This window comes from Chaetodon trifascialis, chromosome 16 (assembly GCF_039877785.1).
Source record: "Chaetodon trifascialis isolate fChaTrf1 chromosome 16, fChaTrf1.hap1, whole genome shotgun sequence".
In the NCBI taxonomy this organism is placed as follows: domain Eukaryota; kingdom Metazoa; phylum Chordata; class Actinopteri; order Chaetodontiformes; family Chaetodontidae; genus Chaetodon; species Chaetodon trifascialis.
The window spans coordinates 7,453,188-7,475,705 of record NC_092071.1 but is presented as its reverse complement, the minus strand read 5'-3'; the positions used below and the strand labels follow the sequence as shown (position 1 = coordinate 7,475,705).

Sequence of the window (22,518 nt, the reverse complement as noted above, 5' to 3'; positions counted from 1 at the left end):
GACAAGACATTTGAAAGAAAGACACCAAATGCTACAGATAATTCTTTTAATATTACCCCCGAATCAATCATCATCAACACTATCATCATCACTCTGAGAGGTTGTGACAGTGGTGGCAAGAGTCTTTGCAGCGCTCACGCTTATTCATGATGATGATAATGAAGTTGGTAACAGTGAAAAAATTTTATTTTTTTATTTTTATTTTTAGTTTCCCTCTACGCTGAATGCTAGAAATGATGCTGAAAACAAAAGACCATCCAAAAACATGCAGTGCTATAAGAAAGTCAACTCTGATTGTCTGAAGCATTTTGAATGAGCTATTAATCAATAAATATTGTGATCGAACATCATTTCTACTGTATGTTGATTTTACTATTTCTATGAAGAATTGTCACTCAGTACAAGCAGATTTAACAAAATGACTTGAACTATTTTGTAAGAAGTGAAATTAAAAGAATTAATGCTTAACATATGTAGCTGATATTTTGACTTTGTTGAAGTAAGTTACATTGTGTATGGACACTGTACATTTGTTATTTATCATGTTGGTTTCCTTCTGCTGTCTCTCCACATCCCATTCTTTCCTCCCTTGCAGCTGCGGTGAGTGGCTGTGTGCCGCTGTTTTCAATCACTCATTAAGGTCTGGAGGATTAAAGACTGGGTGAGACTTTGGCAGTTCAGGCTGCATGTGGCAGCTTAGCTTGTGTGTGTTGCTAGCAGGTGGCTTGTGTGTGTCCCTGGGTCTACAGATTAGAAAAAAAACTTTAGATAGAAACTTTATTTTATGTGTATGTTGTGTGCTGCTATTATTTTCATCTTTTACAGAAATGAAGAGCCATATAACATGAGCATGATAACAATTGCATTGATGATTGTTACATTTTCATTTCACAGTATTTTGACTTGAGGGCACCATTATATTATGTGAATTACTGTCATGTTACTTGGTGCTGTTGAAGTCACATCATTTCACAAATACAGTGACAATATGGACAGAGACACAATGTTTGTCCAATCAGTCGCCTCCAGCTTTCAGTTGTCAGAGCTGCTCCTTGTTCAAGGGACAACCGGGGACTTCCTTTCAGCAGTGTTTTCCTTTTCCTCTGTGCGTGTGAGCGTATAAGGGGTCTTCTTACAACATCTAGAGCACAAACATACAAATACAGCTTATGTAATGACCCACAGAACAATGCTGTCCAGGCCTATTGTTAAACTTAATGCAGGTGAACCTGGTGGGCAGCAAAATTAGCACATATATGCATTTTTTAAACATGGGTAAACCCCTGAAAATATGTCAAGTTTGCCTGAGCAGTGACAATATTACAGTGGTTACCTTTTTATATTGACTAATTTATACCAGCAGTTGTGTCAGATTTCAGCCAACATTTCTGTGCCAACATCCAGAATCATCGCTTGTGCTTGTGACATTAAAGTTAATCATTTCTGTAAAAAGGCACTTGAACAATGAATTAACCAGATCTGAGTGACATTAGAAAATAAAACCCACACAAATGGACTGAAACTAAGCCAAAATCAACATAGAAATTGAGAACTGTACAAAAATAGAAACTAATGACCAATCTAAACCTCTCATAGCATTGTTCTCCAGGATGCTTGATGACAGGGAGGGGTAGTCTTACCCAGAGAAGTGTTGCATGTGAGTGATGGTGTCAGGCAGAGGCATTCCATAGCTCTCAGGCAGCAGGAGACTCAGCAACCCCGACAGAACTGTAAGGCTTCCCATGAGGATGTAAGGCAGTGAAATGGAATAGCTTCCTGTGGCAACACATCAGAGGAGGCAGGAGGCAGTGAAGAACAACCTCGGCTACAATGGTACCATAGAGCAGTTAAAAACAAAAGAGGGAGAGACTTAAAGAAGTTTGATGGGGGCAAATCAGTAGTTTAAATCCAATCTACTAAATCTTAAAAGAAACTTTGGGATTTTCAGCGGGCTGGTCTGTCTGATCTGAGTGCTAATCAAGCCTGCTTTTATGCTTTTGTTCAGCTTTGTTCTTGTTGTTCTGTTTCTGTGGAGGCACCAGCTTTTTGTTAGCCCCTTATTTCTAACAGTGTTAGTGCAACTCAGATGGGAGAGAAACAGCTTTAGAATTCCCAAATGCCCAAATAATTCCATTCACTTCCATGCATTTGAAATTTTTGTGACATATCAGATGAGTGAACGTCCCAGGTACTATGGAAGTAAAGGAAATAAACTCGGCACTAAAAATGTCTTTTTGCACAGACTTGCTGAGTTTTCACTGCATCTGAAGAAAAATGAAAATGGGGCAAATTAGATTCATGAGGGGATTCACACACACGTTCTTTGTGTTTACTGTAGCTCTGATGTTTCAGTAAGAGGTAATTAATGATTGAAATGAGGAAGTACAGAGGTGAAAAATCACATTTCAAACTCCAGCCACCATCAAACTACCACACTGACAGCTAACGAAGATGAGTGAACTTACTGTACTGCAGTATCCTTACTTAGGTAAATGAAGTATGGGGCGATGATGCTGCCTATTCTGGAGGCCATAGAGCAGGCACCCAATGCAGTATTCCTCAATACAGTTGGGTAGAGTTCTGCTGTGTATGCATACACGATAGCAAATGCCGTCGTCACCGCAAATTTTCCCATCATCTCAAGCGTTACGGCTAGATAGATCAGGTCTATGGGGAATAAGGCATTACATTGTTAGGTTACATATAAGTTATTAGTTAAATAAGTTCTAAATAAGTTAAATGGTATATCCACATGTCTATCTGCTTGAATGTGAACAAGTAAACAATGTTTTTGCATCTGAATATATGTTGGTACAATAATGATCTTACATAAAGGAACATCAATCAAGGTGATATTAATCTAGTGTTAAAAAGTGTCATACTTGCTGGTATGAGCTGTATCAAAAGTAGAAACAATCCTCCCATGAAGAGGGCTGAGAAAAGACTCAGCCGTCTGGAACACCAGCGAAACATAATCCATGACAATGTGTATGCTGGCATCTCTACTACAGCCGACAGGAAACAGTTGAAGTACGCGTTACCATGAAGATTCGCCGTATTCAGGGAAAGGGCAAAGTAAGCGATGGTCAAGGTGTTCCTATGGGGATAATTGTTGAGAATATGTCAATATGTGACACTAGAAGGTGTTTATTAACCTGTGTAGCTCTATGGGATGACACTGCAATGTATTCAGAAACATAAACTTGTGAAACATAAACTTGTGACTACTGTACCATATTTCCTCAAACAGTATACAGGGCCTTTATTTGAAGCAGGCTTGTATTAGAAGCAGGCCTTTATTTATTATTTCCTAAGTTTGATAAGTGTAAGTGATCATATTTTAAAACAAAGCCTTGTTCTGATCTGCTTCTGTTTGTCCTGTTAAAGTTTCAGTGGATGGGAACCCTGCATTTCTTAACAAGGCTTTTATTGTGAAACACTTGTAGGAATGTGTTGCACTAAAAGAAAAGTTTTCAATCATTTCAATCATAACCAATTCAGAAGTTAAACAAAATTCCTGTGTAACATGAACTGGAGCAAAGAATATAAGGAGACTATAAAACAGGGATATCTGGGTGCACTAGAAACAACATGAATCAATTTTTTTAGGAAAAAGTAATTTGCAGAAGAGGCAGAAATGCCACTAAGAGAGAGATTGTTAAAGCAGTTAATTAAGCTGTAATGACTTCTTTTCCACAAGACTAAATGGAACTGTTTACTAATTAAACAAAAATCTGAATGTTTTCAGACTTGGCAAGGAAGTGAGCGCAGGAAAAATACAGGCATACTGTGCAGTTACATAAAATCTGATTCTGTCCTTGGTTGCAGGCTTCACAGCATCTGTCAGGTCATTATTTGTTGTTAATGAAATGGGCTGACACATGGTCAAAGGTGAAGCATGAACAGGCTGAAGATGTGAGAATGTGCATTTGTCAAAGCTTAAAAGGGTGCACGGTATATGTCTGCATGTGTGTTCTTAGGTGTGTGTATTTATGTGCGCGGGGGTCGTTGCGCTGAATGTGGAGGTCAGGTGGGACAGCAGGGACTCACCAGACCAGCCACAGCGTGACAGAGATGGAGCGGATGTTTCGAGAACGGAGCAGGTCACAGATGTTGTGGGCCCTCCCCCTTTCGGATTGAAGTTCTTTCTGTGGGGCAGCAGAGCACGTGGAACAACAAACACTTAACAAGCAGAACCATCAGTCTGGAAATAATTTCATTAGAGAGAAGCATGTGAATGCATGGCCACTTGCTGAGTGAACACATGCATGTGCTTGTGTGCAAACATTTTGTACCCAAAAGACAGGATTAATGGAGGCAAAAGTTCAATGTGCAATGAAAAACTGAGGGGGCAAAAATGCCTGTGATCATCAGGAATAGAGCCAGACTGAAAAATCAGCTGAGGTTAGCTATTGCTGTACATGTTGGCTGATAATCAACAAGACACTGCAGTACAGAATCTAGACATTTGAGGACATTTAGACAGTGTCAGACTTTGTCCACCAGAGAGCACTGCTTTATTTCTACACTCTCAAATGCCCTGCTTGGTATCTACCTTTAACAAGTCAAAGACATAACAAGTTATGTTAAAATTGCTACAAGCCAATACTTTATCGTCAATTTTTTTTTAAACTCTCAAATATCGCTGTTATCACCCTCAAAAATCAAGCATCAGTCAGGCTGATGTTTAGAAGATTCATTTTTGTACCTTCATCATTTTCACATTGTTTGCATATTATATTTGTAACATATTCATGCATTGATGTTCCTTCTTTACTACAGCATGTTACCCTGCATAAGTACTGTAGCAGTGGACTTTGATTCAGCATGTAGTACGAAAAGGCTGCCAAAAAGCAGGACTTGAAGTTCTGCCTTGTGCCAGTTTCCAGCAGTGAGCAAGAGGCAAAACAAAGATCAGTGGTACAAATTATAGGGTTTATCAAGAATGAAAAAAGTTTTTCTATATAAAAATGTGGTAGTATTTGGGACCTGCATGCATAAACAGAGCTAGACTGTTGAGGGAATAGCCTGATTCTCTGTAATGTGTGTTTCTCATTGAAAGGGAATGATTTTAAAAGAAAGTTCCTGGGTAAAAGTCCAGGTGTCAGGGAAGTTTAAAACAGTCAGCTCTCATGAAGGAAAAGCAACACCCACTTTAAATATATAATTGCTTTTTAACACTTCTCCCTTTATATGTAAAAACTACACACAAATATACTACACAGCACAAACATAGTACACAGCAATATAACTACTATAACAGAAAAGAAGAGGTGGTACATAAAAGTCATTCTGCACTTTGTAACTTAGGGAGACTTCCTTCAGTCGAACAGCTGAAGGCTGGATGCTTTGGCAGATACTTTTAGGAAAATCTGTTGGCTAAATCTCGACACAGTTTCTGTCAGCTGCCATCCAGATGAGTGTCTGCTGAATAGTAAATGATTACATCGCACAAAGATTCACTAACTTCAGTAACTCTGAACTGATTATATTATTAACCTACATCTAGTTACTACAAGCACCCTGTTTATTTCCTCACAGAAGCAGATTTTTCCAGTGAGATCCCACCTGCAAAGGACTAAAGATGACCGGCGGAGGCTCGATTTTGTTCCTCTTAGCAGCATCCCTCAATATGGCCTCAGCCTCTTCTACTCTTCCTTGAGAGAGCAGCCAGCGAGGAGACTCTGGGATGTACCTGCCTCATTACACAGTAGAGAGACAGAGGTTAAAATGGGGAAAATGCTGTGCAGCAAAAGCACTACTGAGGCTTTTCTTTCTCCTTATTTTGATTCCTTGCAATGCTCAAATAAGTGCCTCCATAAAAGTAAAACCTGCCTAACACTAGCTGTAAAGCCTTCAGTAAAGTTATAGGCTAGTGATGTTAGACTGGCAGTACACACATAACTCTAAGATGCAATTTATTATTATTTTATTATTGATTATTTCATTTATTTAGTCTATAAATGGTAAAACACTGAATGTCTTTAAAGTATGTCTTTAAATCACCAAAATATACCCCAAAATATTCACTTCGCCATAAAGAAGGCTGCAAAAAAAATTTGCTAGGACCACTTAACCTATTGCATTTTTGTTTGAAATATGATTTAAGCAATCAAAATTGATCTAAATGAAATTAATGGTGTCTCAATTGACTGATAGTTATAAAAAAGCGCAAATCCATCCATATCCAGATTGTCACTTCTGCAGTAATGATGACAGCTGATTGACAACCAGATTGACATATTTAAAATCAAGTTTAAAAAATAAAAAACCCCACACAGACAAACACACCCACCTACCACCAGAGAGGCACACTGAGCAAGCCAGGCAGCGTGAGGCTGAGGAGGAGCATCCTCCAGTCTCTGATGAAGAAAGCAAACAGCGGCAGCAGCATGTAGCCCAGTCCAAAGAAAAGACACACACCAGCGGTGGAGTAAATTGTCCGAACGCGTTGGCCTAATATCTCAGTTCCTTAACACGAGAGAGAACACCAGGAATGAATTGCAGTCGGTCAGGATCAAGTTAGCAGCTAAACACATCTGAGAATTAATGAGCAAAAGGTACCGAGCACAAACGCAGCCACATAATTGGAGATTTGTCCCACACCGACAATAAAGAAGACGGCACAGAACACGGTCCAGGATGGGGAGAAGACCTGGATGAATGTGAACACTGTCTGGACTGCCATGGTAACAAACAACACTATTTTTCTCCCGTACCTGAACATGACACAAAGCACAGGTTAAAGACCGAGTCGGCATGCTGCATTCATGGGACGGTGCACTGGCCAAATCTCACTGCCCTCATTAACCTTGTTTCCAGCAGCAGGGGTGAGAGAGGGGATGATGCAGCAAAGGGTCCAGGCTGGAGCCGCTGCAGTCAGGACGCATACATTGTACACACTCTACCAGGTGAGCTACCAGGGCGCCCCTGCCTCTTCTGGAGCTCTACTGTTGACTAGATTTTTAAAGATTTGGGTGTGTTATGCTTGTAGCAGCTAATGTAGCCTTGAGCAGAGATGAGGACTGCAGAGGTCTGGTAACATGACTACTTTCCAGCTCCTAGATTTTTATTATTTACGCATTCACGCTGGCCCCACCTACACTGACTCAAGTGACATCACCTGAGGTCATTTATCAGATTGTGTGCAGCACCCTCTGGAGCCATAAATGGCTTCATACAACATTTTGCACGCAGCAGCCCTGCTAAGACCAGTAAACTGACTTTGGCATGTAAAATCGGTGGAGTTCCCATTTCACATAACTCAAAATGTGAGCAGGACCACGACTTGAAAGCAGTCCTGGAAAACCTGGAACATTTTATGTTGTTCACTGACACATTATGTACAGTCTTTTTTCCATTTAAAGCAAAGTAACACTAAAATTGTCAAATTGTGCTTTTATTGTCAGTTTGACTTCCACTCAAAACAAAGAATAAAGTTCTTTCATGTTGCAAAGCCTTTTTCAGCCATCCACACTATTGTTACCTGTTAGTGATGAGGTGTACCTGATTTAAGTCTGAATGCAACATTTCAATATATATATATTATGCATGTGTTGAGTGTTTTGTCCATAACCTGTCAGAGAGCTGTCCCGAAATGAAGGAGCCAGTGAGAACTCCACAGAAGAAAAGAGAGGAGGTCAGCGGGTTCTTCCACCTGTCATCACACACCAGGTCCCACTGCAGAAAAACACACACACACACACATGCAGTATCCAAGTCAGAGTACATAAAGTACACAAAAAGTGTGGCATCCTGAAATTACAATTTCTTAGCAACAGAAACATTCCTCAAAGAACCAAAGTACTAACTAAATGATTCAATAAATAATCATGTCAATATTATATTTATAACAAACTGTACTACCTTAGTACAATTTAAAAACTTTTATTGAAACTGTTTCCAATTCCATTATTATGTTCAAACATGTATCAAATGAGGGTGGACAAAATGTTAGAAACACCTGCGTTAACATATTGACATATGTGTGATATCTGCAGGTATTCAGGTATTTTTTATTTATCGGAAAAAATATCTAAATCTATTCTGACATCAAATCTGACAGAAATGTAATTTTTGTAGTCGAGGATAATCACAGTGAGCACCTAAAACTCACTCAAATCACATCCAAGTGCTTGCTCATGAGGGAGTTGTTGGGTATCTATAGATAAAGAGAAAGGTCTGCACCTCTGTTGTGAGGTGGCGCTATATAAATAAAACTGAATGGAAATTAATTGAAAATTTGAAACGTAAATTGTTAAGTGCAACCTCTGTGTTTTAGTGGCTTTATACTCTGTCAGTCTCAGCCTGTTCTGCACCTGCATGCTTGTAACACCAGCATATCAAGTTATTTTGCTCATCATGGAGGTAGCTGCAGCCTCCTCTGAGCACAGCACCGGCGCATGTGTAGGCTACCAACCTCAGTAACGATGGTGGAAACGTACACGCTCCGGTCGTACTCCCAACCGTCCAAGCAGCCCTCTGTTGCCACATTAGACAGGTTCACATCAACGCCGGGCAGCAAGCCCCTGTCCGAGAAACTCAGCATTTCTTCAAGCTTGTATCTGGAGCACTTGCTGGGCACCAGCGCGCCGCCGTGTTTGTCCTCCTCCAGCGGGATGCTGCTGTTCCTCCACGCCGCGGTGAGGTTCACCTGCGCGGGGATGAGGCAACGGTGGGTCGGCGTGTCCGCGAGGAACACGATGGACAGGCCGGTGAAACCGTTCGGGATGAAGGTCAGACAGAGGAGGAAAAACACCTGCTGCTGGAAACGTCCCCATTCTCCGAGGAAGGCGGTTGCAGCGTCATAGTCGGTCATGTTGGTGACTGCTTTATGCGACGGGCGCGCAGACTGGGCGAGAGGTAAAAGCAGACTTTGAAGTGGGCATTTCAAAAGCAGTGGTTTTGTTTGAGCCACAAAACCATCCCACCCACCAAAAATTAACTGATCTTTAAAGGTACAACCCGAGATCCAAATTTAGGCTAAACCCAAACACTACACTGAAGTCGCCTATTACTCCCGAAATAGCCTAATTATCAGGCCTTATATTACAGTTCTTCAGGAGTTTTTTTTTTCTATTTCAACATAAAATCCAGCTGTGATAAGAAATTATTTACCTTATCAGTATTTCACTGTGAAAACGTGGGACATAACTTATAGTTTGTCCATCTTCATCCCATCATCATCTTTTTCATAAAAAGCCAAATTTAATAATTAGGATCCACATATGTAACAGTACATTAGGATGAGGCAGCTTTATGTGCATTTTCTGCTTATATTTACCATTAGTGGGCTATTTACAACTAATGTATCATGGAAGCAACATCTCAGCTCCTCCATATTTTCCCCCTCCAACACTGACTTGCAAATAGTACGAAATAAATATTAATTTCTCCTGGTGTGAGAAGATTTGTCAACCATCTGCGGTGTAAAATGAAAGCAGTCAGTGGCATCACCATGCAGGCATGTTGTGAAGCTCCAGCTGGAGGCGCTAGAAAGCTTGTTTTTAATCCAGACAGCCAATCAAAGAGCATCAAAACACAAACTGATGTGCTGGAGAGGTCCATCATCACGCGACAGAGGGAGAGAGAGTGTCTCCCCTACACAACCCATAGCTTAACTGCCTGGCAAGACGTAGATGCACTCTGTACCCTTTTATCTACAATATGACAACAGTGAAAAATTATCTTTGGTCCAAGGTCAGAAGACAAAGCCCTATTTTTACTTTTGTAGCAACTCCTTAAAGGTCGCCCGCCTCCCTTCCCAGACCAGCAGACAGCGTCTTTGGCCTGTCCAGTGCGTCTCTGCCTCCCACACACAAGTGACTGGACACAGCCAAAACACTCAGTTCCTCAACAGCTGATAATGCGATGCTTCGAAGGAACAGTTTGACATTTTGGGAAATGTGCTTATGCACTTTCTGGTGGAGATGTGACCTAGATGAGAAGATGGATACCACTGTTCAGTATATATTAGTGAGGCTCCAGCAGCTGGTTATCTTAGCTTAGCACAAAGACTGGAAACAGCCAAGCTATGTCCATCAGTAACAAAATCCGCCTACTAGCACCTCTGAAGCTCACTAATTAACAAATTATATCTAGCTTTCTTTAATCTATATAAAGAGTCAAAATGGCATGTTTTTGCAGGGATGAACCAAACAAGATATGAGCTTTAGATGGATTGTATTTCCATCAGACAGAGTTTCCCCCCATTTCCTCTGTTTGCCCATAGCTTTACACCAAACAGACAGACATTTCCTAAAATCATGAGATATTCATTCTACTACTGGCAATAGAACATCAACAAAGACAGGTTTCTCTAAAACAAATTAGCTGAAATTGGTTTTTGATATTATGCCCAGTTCCAATCAATATTTGTATACAAGCAGCAGGAAAACAGCCTTAATGTTGTCATTGTCAGTTTTCTCCATATTATATGGTATCATGTAAAGCTAATCTTACCTGTATAAGAATAAATCAAGACTCAGTTAAATCTCAGTCCTGCAGACGACAATAACCTGCATGAATCTATTGCTCTTCTAGCAGCTAGCAACAGCTCAAAGCCACATCTGCTCAACACCCTTGTGCAACTAGAAAATTCATCAGGGTTAATTAATAACAGTGACTGGTCATGTGAGAGTCATCCCTGTTTAGAACAATCACCTAACATAAAGAGTCTGGCCAAAAAAAAAAAAAAAATGAAGAAATGATACTGGTTTGCTTAAAACAATGCTTCAATCAGAAGCCCCCTGACCCCCACAGCCCAAACAGACAGCAAAACGAATGCCAGACAGAAACCCTCCATATTTACAGACTGTATCTGCTGATGCCATTAATGTGTTACAAGCCACATACTGTACTGGTAGTCACTTTCACTTACAATCATTGAAACCATTAAAGATTGTTTAAACCATGGCCTTGTCAGCGTCAGGCTCCTAAAATCTGGTGTTGATGGTGATTATTTTACATGCTGTGAAAGTCCAAGTTAATGATTACATACAGGCTGGTTCGCGTTGATGTGAAAGTGAGGGATGTGCCGTTTCCTGCACTGGTTGAAATTAAACAGGCAGATACTGTCAGGACCAAATGATCAAATGAAATGACATCAGGAGTGGTAAATGCACCATCTGTTCACCATCTAAATGTGTCGAACTCTTGTCAAATCAGTGTTTTTGGATTGCTTTAATATGAAATAACTCCAACTATTTATTCTGTTCTACTGTTTCCTGCAATAAATTAGCGTATAGGTCAAATGTCTCCACCTGGTGATACCTGGAGCTGGAAAGAATTTCCCTTGCCACAGTGCTCTTGAGCAAGACAGGCAATCCACTCTTAACTTGGTTTGGAGGTTTTGTCACATGATAATTATAACTTGGTTAGAATAAATCATTTAAGCTGATTATCCACTTATGAGAAACTTGGTTTGGATACAGTCACTAACTTACTCCAACATTAAACCTACGGTAACATGTGAGCATCTTAACTGTTGCTTTGCATTGGTTTCATCTTCTGATTGGGTTTTTCTCAAAGCCATTTGGTGTGTTCACTGATGAAAGACGCCAATCACTTAATCGTAATCTTGTCCTGAATCACCATCATGCTTTCACGCAGGTGCTGATTAAACTGTTTAATAGCGTCAGTCTGTGACCTGAAGAGTATCGCCTGCATTTACCGGTTATGTAGCACAGTAGACAGTAAAGTATGGTAAATTCAGGAAATATACACATAAAGATTAGCAGAAACAATAAGCAGCGATGAAAGAAGTACTCAGACCAGACTGCAATAATGCTCAGATAGAGGTAAATATTTTGCATTCAAAGTGTTGCTTCAATAAAAATACAAAATTCAGAAAGTGTTATATCACTGGATTATACTTAATGATGCATTAATGTGTGAGCATCACTCATGTTGCAGCTTGTAAAGACTAATTTCAACTACTTTACATATTGCTGGTAGATTGATCTATAAGAAACATCACAACTTCTTAGTTGATTTATATTTTGTGTAAATAATCTGAATCTGCAAAGTAACTCATTTTGTCAAATAAATGTAGTGGAGTAAAAAGTACAATAAAATGTGGTGGAGTTCAAGTATTAAGTAGTATAAAATAGTAGTGCAAGTACCTCAAAATTGTGCTCAAGTACAGGACTTAGTTGCATCCCACCAATGACGATGAGTATACTGTTAACATATTCATGCAACAGGCTAAAATGTGTTACTGAGCAGCTCATTCTACATAATGAGCTACATATAATGGAAATATATATTATACAATTTAAAGTCTACATACAAGATTGCTGTTGATTAACTTCACAGAAAGGCCTCTTGGCTCCGCAGTGTGGCTTAAAATAGTCCAGTGGGAGTCTTAATGCTACTTAGCAACATTTAGAGTACAGGCACGTGCACGTCTTTGGGGTATTTAAAAGTGTGGAATGTTGTGTAGAGAAATTACCACTTTGACCACAGTGTTGGGGGGTGGGGGTGGGGGGGGTGCAGATAGATGGGCCACTCTGAGGCGTTTGATCATTTGTCTTTCAGTTAATCAAATCCAATCAGTATGTGAGTGAGTGAGCGGTCTCTCATTCTCTGACCTCAAATAAATTGTGTCTGCTCACAAACTGGAGGCAACAGTCTTACTGTAGGGAAAGAAGGTTTGATACTCTCAGGAGCGGAAAGTGAAGTTTTTCAGTTGTGACTCCGTCCCACTGAGGGACCTGCTCAGTCTGCCCCACGGGGAGCTCAGCCCTGCCACTCTGGTGCTAAGCTGAAGACTTTAAGAGGGATACCACGTCTCATACTCTGAAAAATTTCAGAGCATTTTTTTCTCTCCCTCAAAAGCAGGGAGGTGTTTTTTTAAAGAATGGGAGACTATGATGAAGACACAGCATTCCTGGGGCAGACTGGTCCTTATTTCTGGACCACATTCTTCCTCCTGAACACAGTTTTTGTCTCAACTGGATTCAACGGATTATACATAGTCTTTGTTGGGGCAGCTCCGAAACACCACTGTTTTGTTCCAGACCTTAACTTAACTGAGGAGTGGAGAAATGCCATCATCCCCTTCACGATAGTGGATGGTGAGGAGGTGCAGAGCCAGTGCAGCAGATACAGGCTGGACGTGGTGAGGAATCTCTCTGCTGAGGGATATATTCCTGGAAGGGATGTCAACCTGACGAGCCTGGAGCAAGAGGGATGCCTGGATGGATGGAACTACAGCAAAGAGATCTACCAATCCAACATAGTCACCGAGGTTAGTGTCAATGTGCATGTGTGTGTTTTTTCTGTGTGAGCTGTTAGTTGTTCATAAAGTTTTCAGTCTACCTTTTTGTAATGTAATGTGTAATTCCCATCTTTCCACAGTGGGACCTTGTTTGTGACAACCAGTGGAAAGTTCCCTTCGCCTCCTCGACTCTCTTTGTGGGATACCTTGTTGGTTCCCTGATCTCAGGCCAGCTTTCTGACAGGTATTTCATCCTTATTTATCAGTAAAATCCCCGAAATGCACCTATGTCAGCATCCAACATGACCCATAAACGTACAATAAGACAGTTTTTGTCTTTTTCTGCATACTTTTAGTGTGTTTTAATCTGGTTGCTTTTGCTATTCAGGAAATGTAGCTGAAAGTTTGCTTATATAAACAGAAAATGATCAATGAAGCAAGTGAAGATTTCACACCTTTGGGAATGGAGGCCTGGGCCTGATAAACTGCTATTATAATGACAACAGCACCATCTACTGTTGAATCTGAGGAGATTATTTGTTTTCAGTGAGACAGAAGAACTTTGAAGCGATGGTTTGACGAATATTTAGCAGTCTGGGATGATCCAATCAGGAGCAGATCTATAATATCACATAAGTGTGATGTGGAAACTTGAAGCCTGCTGTGCACAAACACAGAGGATGGACTTCACAGTGAAGTAGGCGACATCTTGTGTCCAGCAGTTAAACCTCTGAAATTAAATATATTTACATATTTATCATATGTAATATGTTTTAATGAGGGTGAAGGATTAGGTGTGATTTAAAGGATATGCTATATTTTCCATACAGCACGACTTAAAACAGGTCTGGAGGCCATCTTTAACATTTAGACGAAGAGTCTGAAATTCTCACATTAAGATCACACAACCATCTCACCACTGGTGCTGTAACTCCGCTTTGTCGTGGTTATTAATTCAATTTCAAATATAAATGCTCTCTTAGTTACTAGTTATAGCATTTCAGCATTGTCCTGGAGAACTGGTTGTGCTTCCTGGCCGTAGAAACCAAATGCAAATCAGCTTGATCGAGCAGACAGAAGTAGCATGTGAAGCAGATGCTGTAGTTTTCTGCCACAGAGTTGCTGATCCTGACCGATGTGAGAGTAATACCGCAGAGTTTAGAGTGTGTGATGTTAGCTGTGGTGAGGCTCCGGCTTTGGCAGATATCAGTTGTTGTGTACCTTTGATTGTGAGAAAGCAGGGGGCTCTGGACACAGCAGTGAGGAGCGCTGGTGTGTTTAACTATTCAGCTGTTTCGCAGCTGTAAAAACTGTGCACTCAAAGCTTGAGAGAGAGGGGGTGAGGGGCTTTGAGGCCTTTAATCTTTCTGATCATTGTGTTACACTGAAGATGTTAAAGACTGAAACAAAGCTGTTGAAGAGTATATGTGAACTGTATGTTTCCAGCAGTTCAGGAGAAGACATTATTATATCTTGTTATGTCATTATATGGAAAACTTTATATAGACTGTTACATTGAGGAGGGACAAGAAGTGGCTGTTTCATTCATTGCACAGTGCAGACAGGAGTTCACACCAGGCTATAAAAGTCAGTCTGCCAGATTTAAGTTCTGGTCAGGATGAAATACAGGTAACAGGAAAGGGTCTGGGTGGCCCTACTCACAAGTCTGAGCACATTTACATAAATTTAAAACACAATACACAACAGGAATAGCAGCTGAGGAGGGAGCGAGGTTCCTGTGATGGTTCAGGTGTGATTCCTCACAGGGCTGGTCTGGGCTGTCCTCACAAGATGACAGATTTAATCACAGGGGCTTGTTAATGTAAAATAGTTTGTCTCAAAACAGAGCTCACTGTCACATAGAAGGGCAGACAACTTCAACCAGGACACACAAATAACAATACAAAGACAATATAAAGGAAAAGATCAAATAAAACTATTTAACTAACCTGTAGTAGAGAGTATTATATTGTAGAAACCCAACCATGAAATCCTTGTCAGTAAGTCGCAGTTGTACCTGATCAAAAGTGTATGGCATGATATCAGCATTTGGGTTGGCCGTTGTATTAAACCAGTTGCAAATAAGTTTCAGCTTAATGCAACCAAGTTTCAGCTTCCCATTCCTTGCAGAGAGGCCCAGAAAAATAATACAGATGGTTACAAAGAGCCAGACCTGAAATGAAACAGTAAGGCTACAGTGCAGCCTCTCAACCTCAATTTGTTCAAAGACCATAACACCTGCATCTACAGTGCTCTGCCTGGTCTCAAATAGTAGACTGAAGTGAAGCAAGAACCGTCCTCCGTTTGGCCATCAAAAACCTGTTGCTGTTGTTAACGATCACTGCTCAGCTGCATTTCTTCAGATTGGGGGTTTCAATATAAGCAGTCACAAACATTTTCTGAATGCACTGTGCTTCTGACTTCAAATGACATGCTGCTCTTTTCCACTTAGGTTTGGGAGGAAGAAGGTCATTTTCATCTCTCTTGCGGCCCAATGTTTCTCAGTCCTGCTTCAGTCCTTCTCTCAGTCATGGAGGATGTTCTGCGTCATGTTCCTCTTCGTTGGAGCCTCCCAGATTTCCATCTATATTTCTGCCTTCGTCTTAGGTACGATTGCAAACCACCCCTCGTCCTGTTTTTGTCAGGAATTCTTGTTGCCTGGATGAATCCATAGTTTGACTCATTTTCAGAATGGCTTTTACTGTTTACTGACTTATCTTTTGCAAGCTCTTCCTCATCACTGACCACATTTTATTTTATCTGATCAGGAACGGAGGTGTTAAGTCAGACCATGCGAGTGATCTTCACAACTCTCGGGTCTTTTCTTTTCTACTGCATTGGGTATATGACACTCCCCTGGATTGCTTATGGCATCAGAGAGTGGAGGACTCTTCTTGCTGTTCTGTCCATGACTGCTGTGGTCTACATCCCATTGTGGTGGTACGTTCCCTATAATCCTTACTGACAGATATTTTGTGCATGAATATAATAGAGCCATAGTCAGCATCCATGATTCATCAGATATGATAATCAACCATCTGATATGTTGACTTGACTTGATTCTGCAGGTTCCTCCCAGAGTCTCCTAGGTGGCTGATCACTCAGGGACGAGTGCAGGAGGCCGAGGCCATAGTGAGAGATGCTGCAAGGAAAAATAAAGTTGAGGCACCGGCAGTCATTTTTAAAGGGAGTGAGGTGATTTTTTTTTTTTTTTTCTTTATTTGAATTATTAAGTAGTTTTTGGGTCAACAGTGTCCTTCACATGTGACTCTGGGAATGGAAATCTCATCAGCCTTTGACATATAGCAATATTTCATGTTACTGTTGCAGCCAAAGACATTATTCCTTATTGTTTTTATCCTGAAATCATACAGTTGTATTTGGAATTCAGCATACTTGTATAATTTCACAGTTCCATATCCTAAACCCCTTCAAGTCTGCATCGGCTGTTGCTCAGTCAAAGCCTAAGTTGAATGTGTTCATAACATATTTGACAAATTCTGTGTGCAAGTCTGGACAACATAACCACATAAATACCCTTGTTTTCACTGTTTTTTGTTTGCTTTTTTGACCACAGGCAATGCTTCCAAGCAAGAAATACACCATGCTGGATATTCTGAAATCCAAGAACATCAGATGCATCACTCTTATGTGTCTCCTTTTGTGGTAGGTTTTTTCCTTGATCACTCACAACGTGTGCAACTACAGCAAACTGGAGGAAAAAAGGCACAATGCAAAAAATACATCCCATGACATTTATGTGATGGAACTAATATGTTCCATTAATTCTACCTTTCTTTTTCTTTCATTGCAGGATGGCAATAAACATTGGGTATTTTGGATTGTCCCTGAACACCTCCAACCTGAGCGGGAACCCCTTCATGAACTGCTTCTTGTCAGCGACGACTGAGGTCCCTGCCTATGTTGTTTCTACTTGGCTGCTGAGGAAATGTCCAAGAAGAGTGCTTCTGTCATCATTTCTCATCATTGGAGGAGGCGTTCTTCTTCTCATCCAGTTCATCCCTGACTGTAAGTCTTCTTTTTTGTCATGTAAAATTACACTGTGACAACCTATGTAACACACACAGCTATGTGCATGATGATCGCTTAAAACTAAAACGTTCAAGGACAAGATTCATTTGTTTGGGTGACGTGACTCTTTAAAAGCAGCTGTTTCCTAAGAGCCACACTGACTCTGCAGCAACGTGTATTCAGGTATCTCAACAAAGTTGCAGTATTTGCACAACCAACCCTAGAAAGTGCATTTTCCATTCTTGTGACCTTTGTCCAGTCATAAATCTCATCTCATATAAGAAATCACCCTCATATAAGAGGGTTGTGCAAATGTGCAAGCTATACAGTTGTGCAAAATTCAGTTGCAAGCTGTTTCATCACAGATGTGCACCTGATATGAAACACTGAGGACTTGACACAGGGTCAGAGACAGCATGTTCGCAGAGGAGTGGAAACGTGATGAATATATAAGTACAGGCCCTTTTCCAAGAACAGTGATGCAAGAGAGTGAAGCAATACCTGTAAAGAAGCAACAGTGCTGCTAAATTTCAAAGTATACAGTGTGCTGCAGTGCTGTAAGGCATTAATATATAACACGAGTGTTTCATACGATGGTGCTTATGAAGTTATACATTACACAGTACCTCATGAGCTCAGTGACTTAGTGACATGCCAGACTAAGTGAATATAGCTTTTTTAAAATTAAACTCTTCGTCTTGCTCTTCAGCACTTCAGTATGTTGCCCTGGCACTGGAAATGACTGGGAAGTTTGGCTTCACCATGGCCTTCAGCATCGTCTACATCTACACGGCTGAGATTTACCCCACTGTGCTCCGGAACGTCGGCATGGGAATGTGCTCCTCTGCTGCACGCATCGGCAGTATCACAGCTCCTTATGTCATCTATTTAGGTGTGTAGATGTTGAGTCCAGTGTCTCTCAAAGATACTTAGTATTCACTGCATCGATGTACTACGTGTACCTAAAAGAACAAACAAAAGTCTGTAAAGACTGTATCCTGAATGTTCATCTATATTCCACTAGACGTTTGTCATTTGCTAATGTAGAATTTTGCTTCTTACCAGGTACTTATAATAAGGTTCTGCCTTATATTCTCATGGGAAGCCTCACAATTGCCTCCTCTGTGGTGAACTTCTTCCTCCCGGAGACCCTCAACAGAGTTCTTCCAGAAACAGTGGAGCAGATGCAAGAATGTCAGGGGTAGGTGCATTTCATTTAGGTCACCATGCGCTTCATAAAGAAGACAGGGAAATAATTTGAAAAAGGACAGACAATGAATGTAAAATAAGATGCAGAATGAAATGCATAACATAAGACTGTGGTAATATACTGAAGTTAAAAATGGAGTACATGGAATGCATAAAGTCAAGTAAAATGCAAGACTTTAAAAGAAGTGCAGCGGTGTGAGGCAAAACGGTTTCAGACCTGTATCAGGAGAGTCATACTCTCACTAGTTAAAGGCTAAAGTTTGTGTCTTTCTTTTAAAGACACTCAGCAATTATGAAATATGAATATGTCAACAATCAGTGATGTATATGTAGTAGCTGTGTTGCTCTTTTGTTATTTTTACCATTGTGTTTTTGTTTTGTTTTTTTATTACAGGTTGTGCAGTGGACAGAAAAAGAGAAAATATGTAGAAAATGGAGGAAGTGGCAGACCATCCATACGATGTGAGGCCAAGTGTGATGTGCCAACTCTTACTCCATAGTTTTATAAGAGGCCTTGTTTCATTTTTAAGGCAGGCAGACAGACAGACAGACAGACAGACAGACAGACAGACAGACAGACAGACAGACAGACAGACAGACAGAAGGAACATTTCTCTTGCTTGAAAGTAACAATCTGAAATCTGAAAATAAAATCCAAAACATGCACGGTGGGATCCACAGGTCCACTGCCAAGAACTGTTGTTTTTTAGCAATTTTTAAAAACTCTTTATTTTTTTACTCTGCTGATGTTTGCTTTTTTTTTTTTTAGAAAAAAAATTAGATCTTAAAATGTTTGTATTGAAACTGAAACTGTCTGATTGGTCTCTAATTTCTGTCACACGTTATGTGTAATTAAAATTTGAACATATGAACCCTCTTAATACTCAGTTCGTGTCGTCTTTTTTAGAAAATATCTTGAATTAATATGGTTCTCTGTGTGTTATCATTGTGTAAGCTCTTTTCACTTCGCGGTATTTTAGCAATTTGGCATGTTGGGGAAAAAAACATAGCACTCACATGTCTGTACAGTAAGCCAGCAGCCGATTAGCTTAGCTTAGCATAAAGACTGGAAACAGGTCAAAACAGCTAGCATTGCTCTGTCCAAAGGCTCACTATTTAACATATTATATTTGACATGCTAAACGACCTGTCGAAAACAGCAGCAACTTCAGCATCACTCCTCAATTGCTGTTCACAATTGGCCACAATGCTGGTAATTTGTCAGCCGCAAGAAACTCATCTCAAAAGCAGGCTAGAATCGTTGTCCGGTCCCGTTGTTGTACAACACTCACAAATAGCACTGCTTACAAAATGAAGGTTGTATAAATTCTGTTTAATTTTTGATAACTGAACAAAAGTCCTCGTGGGCTGCCGTCCGACAGGACTTTGGTCATGTGTGATGGTTCACAGACAAGCACAAATGATTGCCTGATCAAAAGAGTCGTACATTCATTATCTTTAAACCCTCTGTCACACAACACAACTCAAGCATCTCTGGAAAAGACAATGTTTTACCTCTGCTCTGTTATTACTTAGGATAGGAAACATCTAAAACTAAAAAGCAAATATATTTGAAAATTGTGCGCCAGCTCAAGCGTGGTATACTACAACCATACCACTAAGATAACAGTATGCTGAAAAAAGCTTGATGGATGCTTAATTTATCTTCAATATAGGCTCAATAGATCAGCATCCTACAGCTCTAGATGCAGATAGTTATGAAAATGGAGGAAGGGGCAACCCACCCACACAGCTTTGATGTGCAAGTTCTGTGTCCATAGTTTTTCTCAATGGCTGCTTGCTTCACTTTTAAGACAAACGGAAAGACAAAGACAGCATGTTTCTCTGCTTGAAATCTGAAATCTGAAAATCAAATCCAAAACATTCAGTGAGATCCAAAAGTCCAGCCAAGAACTGCTTTTTTCACCTGTTTTTTGTTCTTTTTTTAGTTGATGCTTGCTAATTTTAGACATGTTCTGAGTTGATCTCTGTCCTACAACATTTTTCATCTGTTTTCACATCTGTGCCTCATAAGAAAGTCCCCTCTCTCATGCCTGACTTGGACTTGGTGCTGCATAGTACACTATAGACAACACATAGTACTGTATCAGAATCAGAATCAGAATCAGAAATCCTTTATTAATCCCCGAGGGGAAATTGTTTTCATTGCAGTGCTCCTTACAGGATTGGAATTTGTCATGTCTGTCTAGTCTCTGTATTATTTTGAGCACATTTCATGTCTTGTCCTTCCTGTTTTATTTTTGTTATCATTAATTTTGTGTCTCTGTTTTAGGTTCACTTCCTGCACGCCCTTCCCCTGTCTCGTCACACCTGCTCCCTGATTGTTCTCCCCACCTGTTTTCCATCTCCCCTGATTACCTCTTGTATTTTACCCTGTGTGTCTCACAATCTCGTCGCCAGTTCGTTGCACTTCATAGTCCTCGTTCCAGCGTTTATAGTCATAGTCTGTTTTGTGTACGACCTCGTTTTTGCCTTCGACCTTGCCTTTGCCTCTTTTTTTTTGGATACCTCTGCTTGTCTGATTGATCACCCGTGTACCGAACCCTGTCTGGAATTAAAACTGCCTTTTGCTCTAGCCAGATCTGTGTCATGCAGTTGTGTCCACCAGTTCTGTGTTCAGGGGAGTTCTTGACAGGAATTAGAATGAAATTAGAAAATAAAGAAAAGAGAGAGAACTATATATATAAAAAAGCAAATATAAAAACAAATATTAATGTTGAGAATATATATATATAAAACAAAATATACCACAAAATATAGACAGAATATCAAACAATATATATATACTGAGAAAAAATAAACAGTGTATACAAACAGGTGTGCAAAGTATGTGCAAAGTATTACAAATGAATGTGAAAGTAACAGATGTGCAAAGTTTAGTCAGATATGGAACAGATGAGTGAAAAGACCAGTGAAGTCCAAGGGCCATGCAGAGGGAGGAGTTATACAGGTTGATGGCCACAGGCAGGAATGATTTCCTGTAGCGTTCAGTCCTTAGTTTAGGTAGTATGAGTCTCTCACTGAACGTACTCCTGTGCCTGGCCAGCACATCATGAAGTGGGTGTAAGATGTTGTCCATGATAGTCCGTAGTTTAGTCAGCATTCTCCTCTCTGACACCACCGTCAGAGAGTCACACTCCATCCCCACAATGTCGCTGGCCTTGCGGATCAGTTTGTTGAGTCTGTCGGCGTCTGCCATTCTCAGCCTGCTGCCCCAGCATGCAACAGCATAGAGAATTGTACTTGCCACCACAGACTCATAGAAAATCCTGAGCATAGTCCTCAGTCGTCTCAGGAAATAGAGGCGACTCTGGCCCTTCCTGTAGAGAGCGTCAGTGTGCTTTGCCCAGTCCAGTTATGTACTCCGAGGTACTTGTAATCCTCTACAATGTCCACACCGACCCCCTGAATGGAAACAGGGGTCAGCGGTATCTTGGTTCTCCTCAGGTCCACTACAGTACCAGTTCCTTAGTCTTTGCCACATTTAGTTGCAGGTGGTTCTACTCACACCATGTGACAAAGTTGTCCACAGCAGCCCTGTACTCATTCTCATCGCCCTTGCTGATACATCCAACTATCGCAGAGTCATCAGAAAACTTCTGAAGGAGGCAGGTCTCTGTGCAATAGCTGAAGTCTGTGGTGTATAGGGTGAAGAGAAGGGAGAGAGAACAGTCCTCTGCGGGGCCCCAGTGTCTATGTAAGTTAACCTACGTACAGTTAAAGTGGCTTCACGCAGAACATGATGCCCAGTCTCCTGGATGACAGTAATATGTTTGACCCATGTCTCCTCAGTATGCAGACTTTGTCGCTCTTCATACTACATTTATCCTTTACGGCCTTTATTATCGCCACCTGCTGGTGCCGTGCCTTCGTACATGCAAAATGTGCAACTGAAACATTATGGACTCAACGTTTAAAGTGCAACAAGATCACATCATTGTTTAGGTTCCAAAACAATGATATACCTCTGTTACACCAGACATCTGTCAAGTCCAAGGAAGAGTGAAGACCCCAGTGAACATGTATATTTTAAAAAG

At 40.6% G+C, this 22,518-nt stretch overlaps 2 protein-coding genes across 2 annotated transcripts; one reads left to right on the top strand and one right to left on the bottom strand.

Annotated features, from left to right (window-relative positions):
* Window positions 1–33: 33 nt before the first annotated feature.
* On the bottom strand, window positions 34–8,947 carry LOC139344757 (organic cation/carnitine transporter 2-like). The gene is made up of 10 exons (XM_070983130.1): window positions 8,420–8,947; window positions 7,577–7,680; window positions 6,565–6,719; window positions 6,300–6,471; window positions 5,569–5,695; window positions 4,051–4,148; window positions 2,883–3,097; window positions 2,485–2,667; window positions 1,641–1,776; window positions 34–1,141 (listed from the first exon to the last, which is right to left on the bottom strand). Exons 1-10 carry the CDS (start codon window positions 8,816–8,818, stop codon window positions 1,057–1,059), a joined length of 1,674 nt encoding a protein of 557 aa, XP_070839231.1. The 5' UTR covers window positions 8,819–8,947; the 3' UTR covers window positions 34–1,056.
* A 3,601-nt stretch (window positions 8,948–12,548) lies between these two features.
* Window positions 12,549–19,341, top strand: LOC139344645 (solute carrier family 22 member 4-like). The gene is made up of 10 exons (XM_070982964.1): window positions 12,549–13,249; window positions 13,360–13,463; window positions 15,672–15,826; window positions 15,988–16,159; window positions 16,288–16,414; window positions 16,797–16,885; window positions 17,034–17,248; window positions 17,961–18,143; window positions 18,317–18,452; window positions 18,855–19,341. The coding sequence occupies exons 1-10, from the start codon at window positions 12,860–12,862 to the stop codon at window positions 18,958–18,960; spliced, it is 1,677 nt and encodes a 558-aa protein (XP_070839065.1). The 5' UTR covers window positions 12,549–12,859; the 3' UTR covers window positions 18,961–19,341.
* Window positions 19,342–22,518: the final 3,177 nt, after the last annotated feature.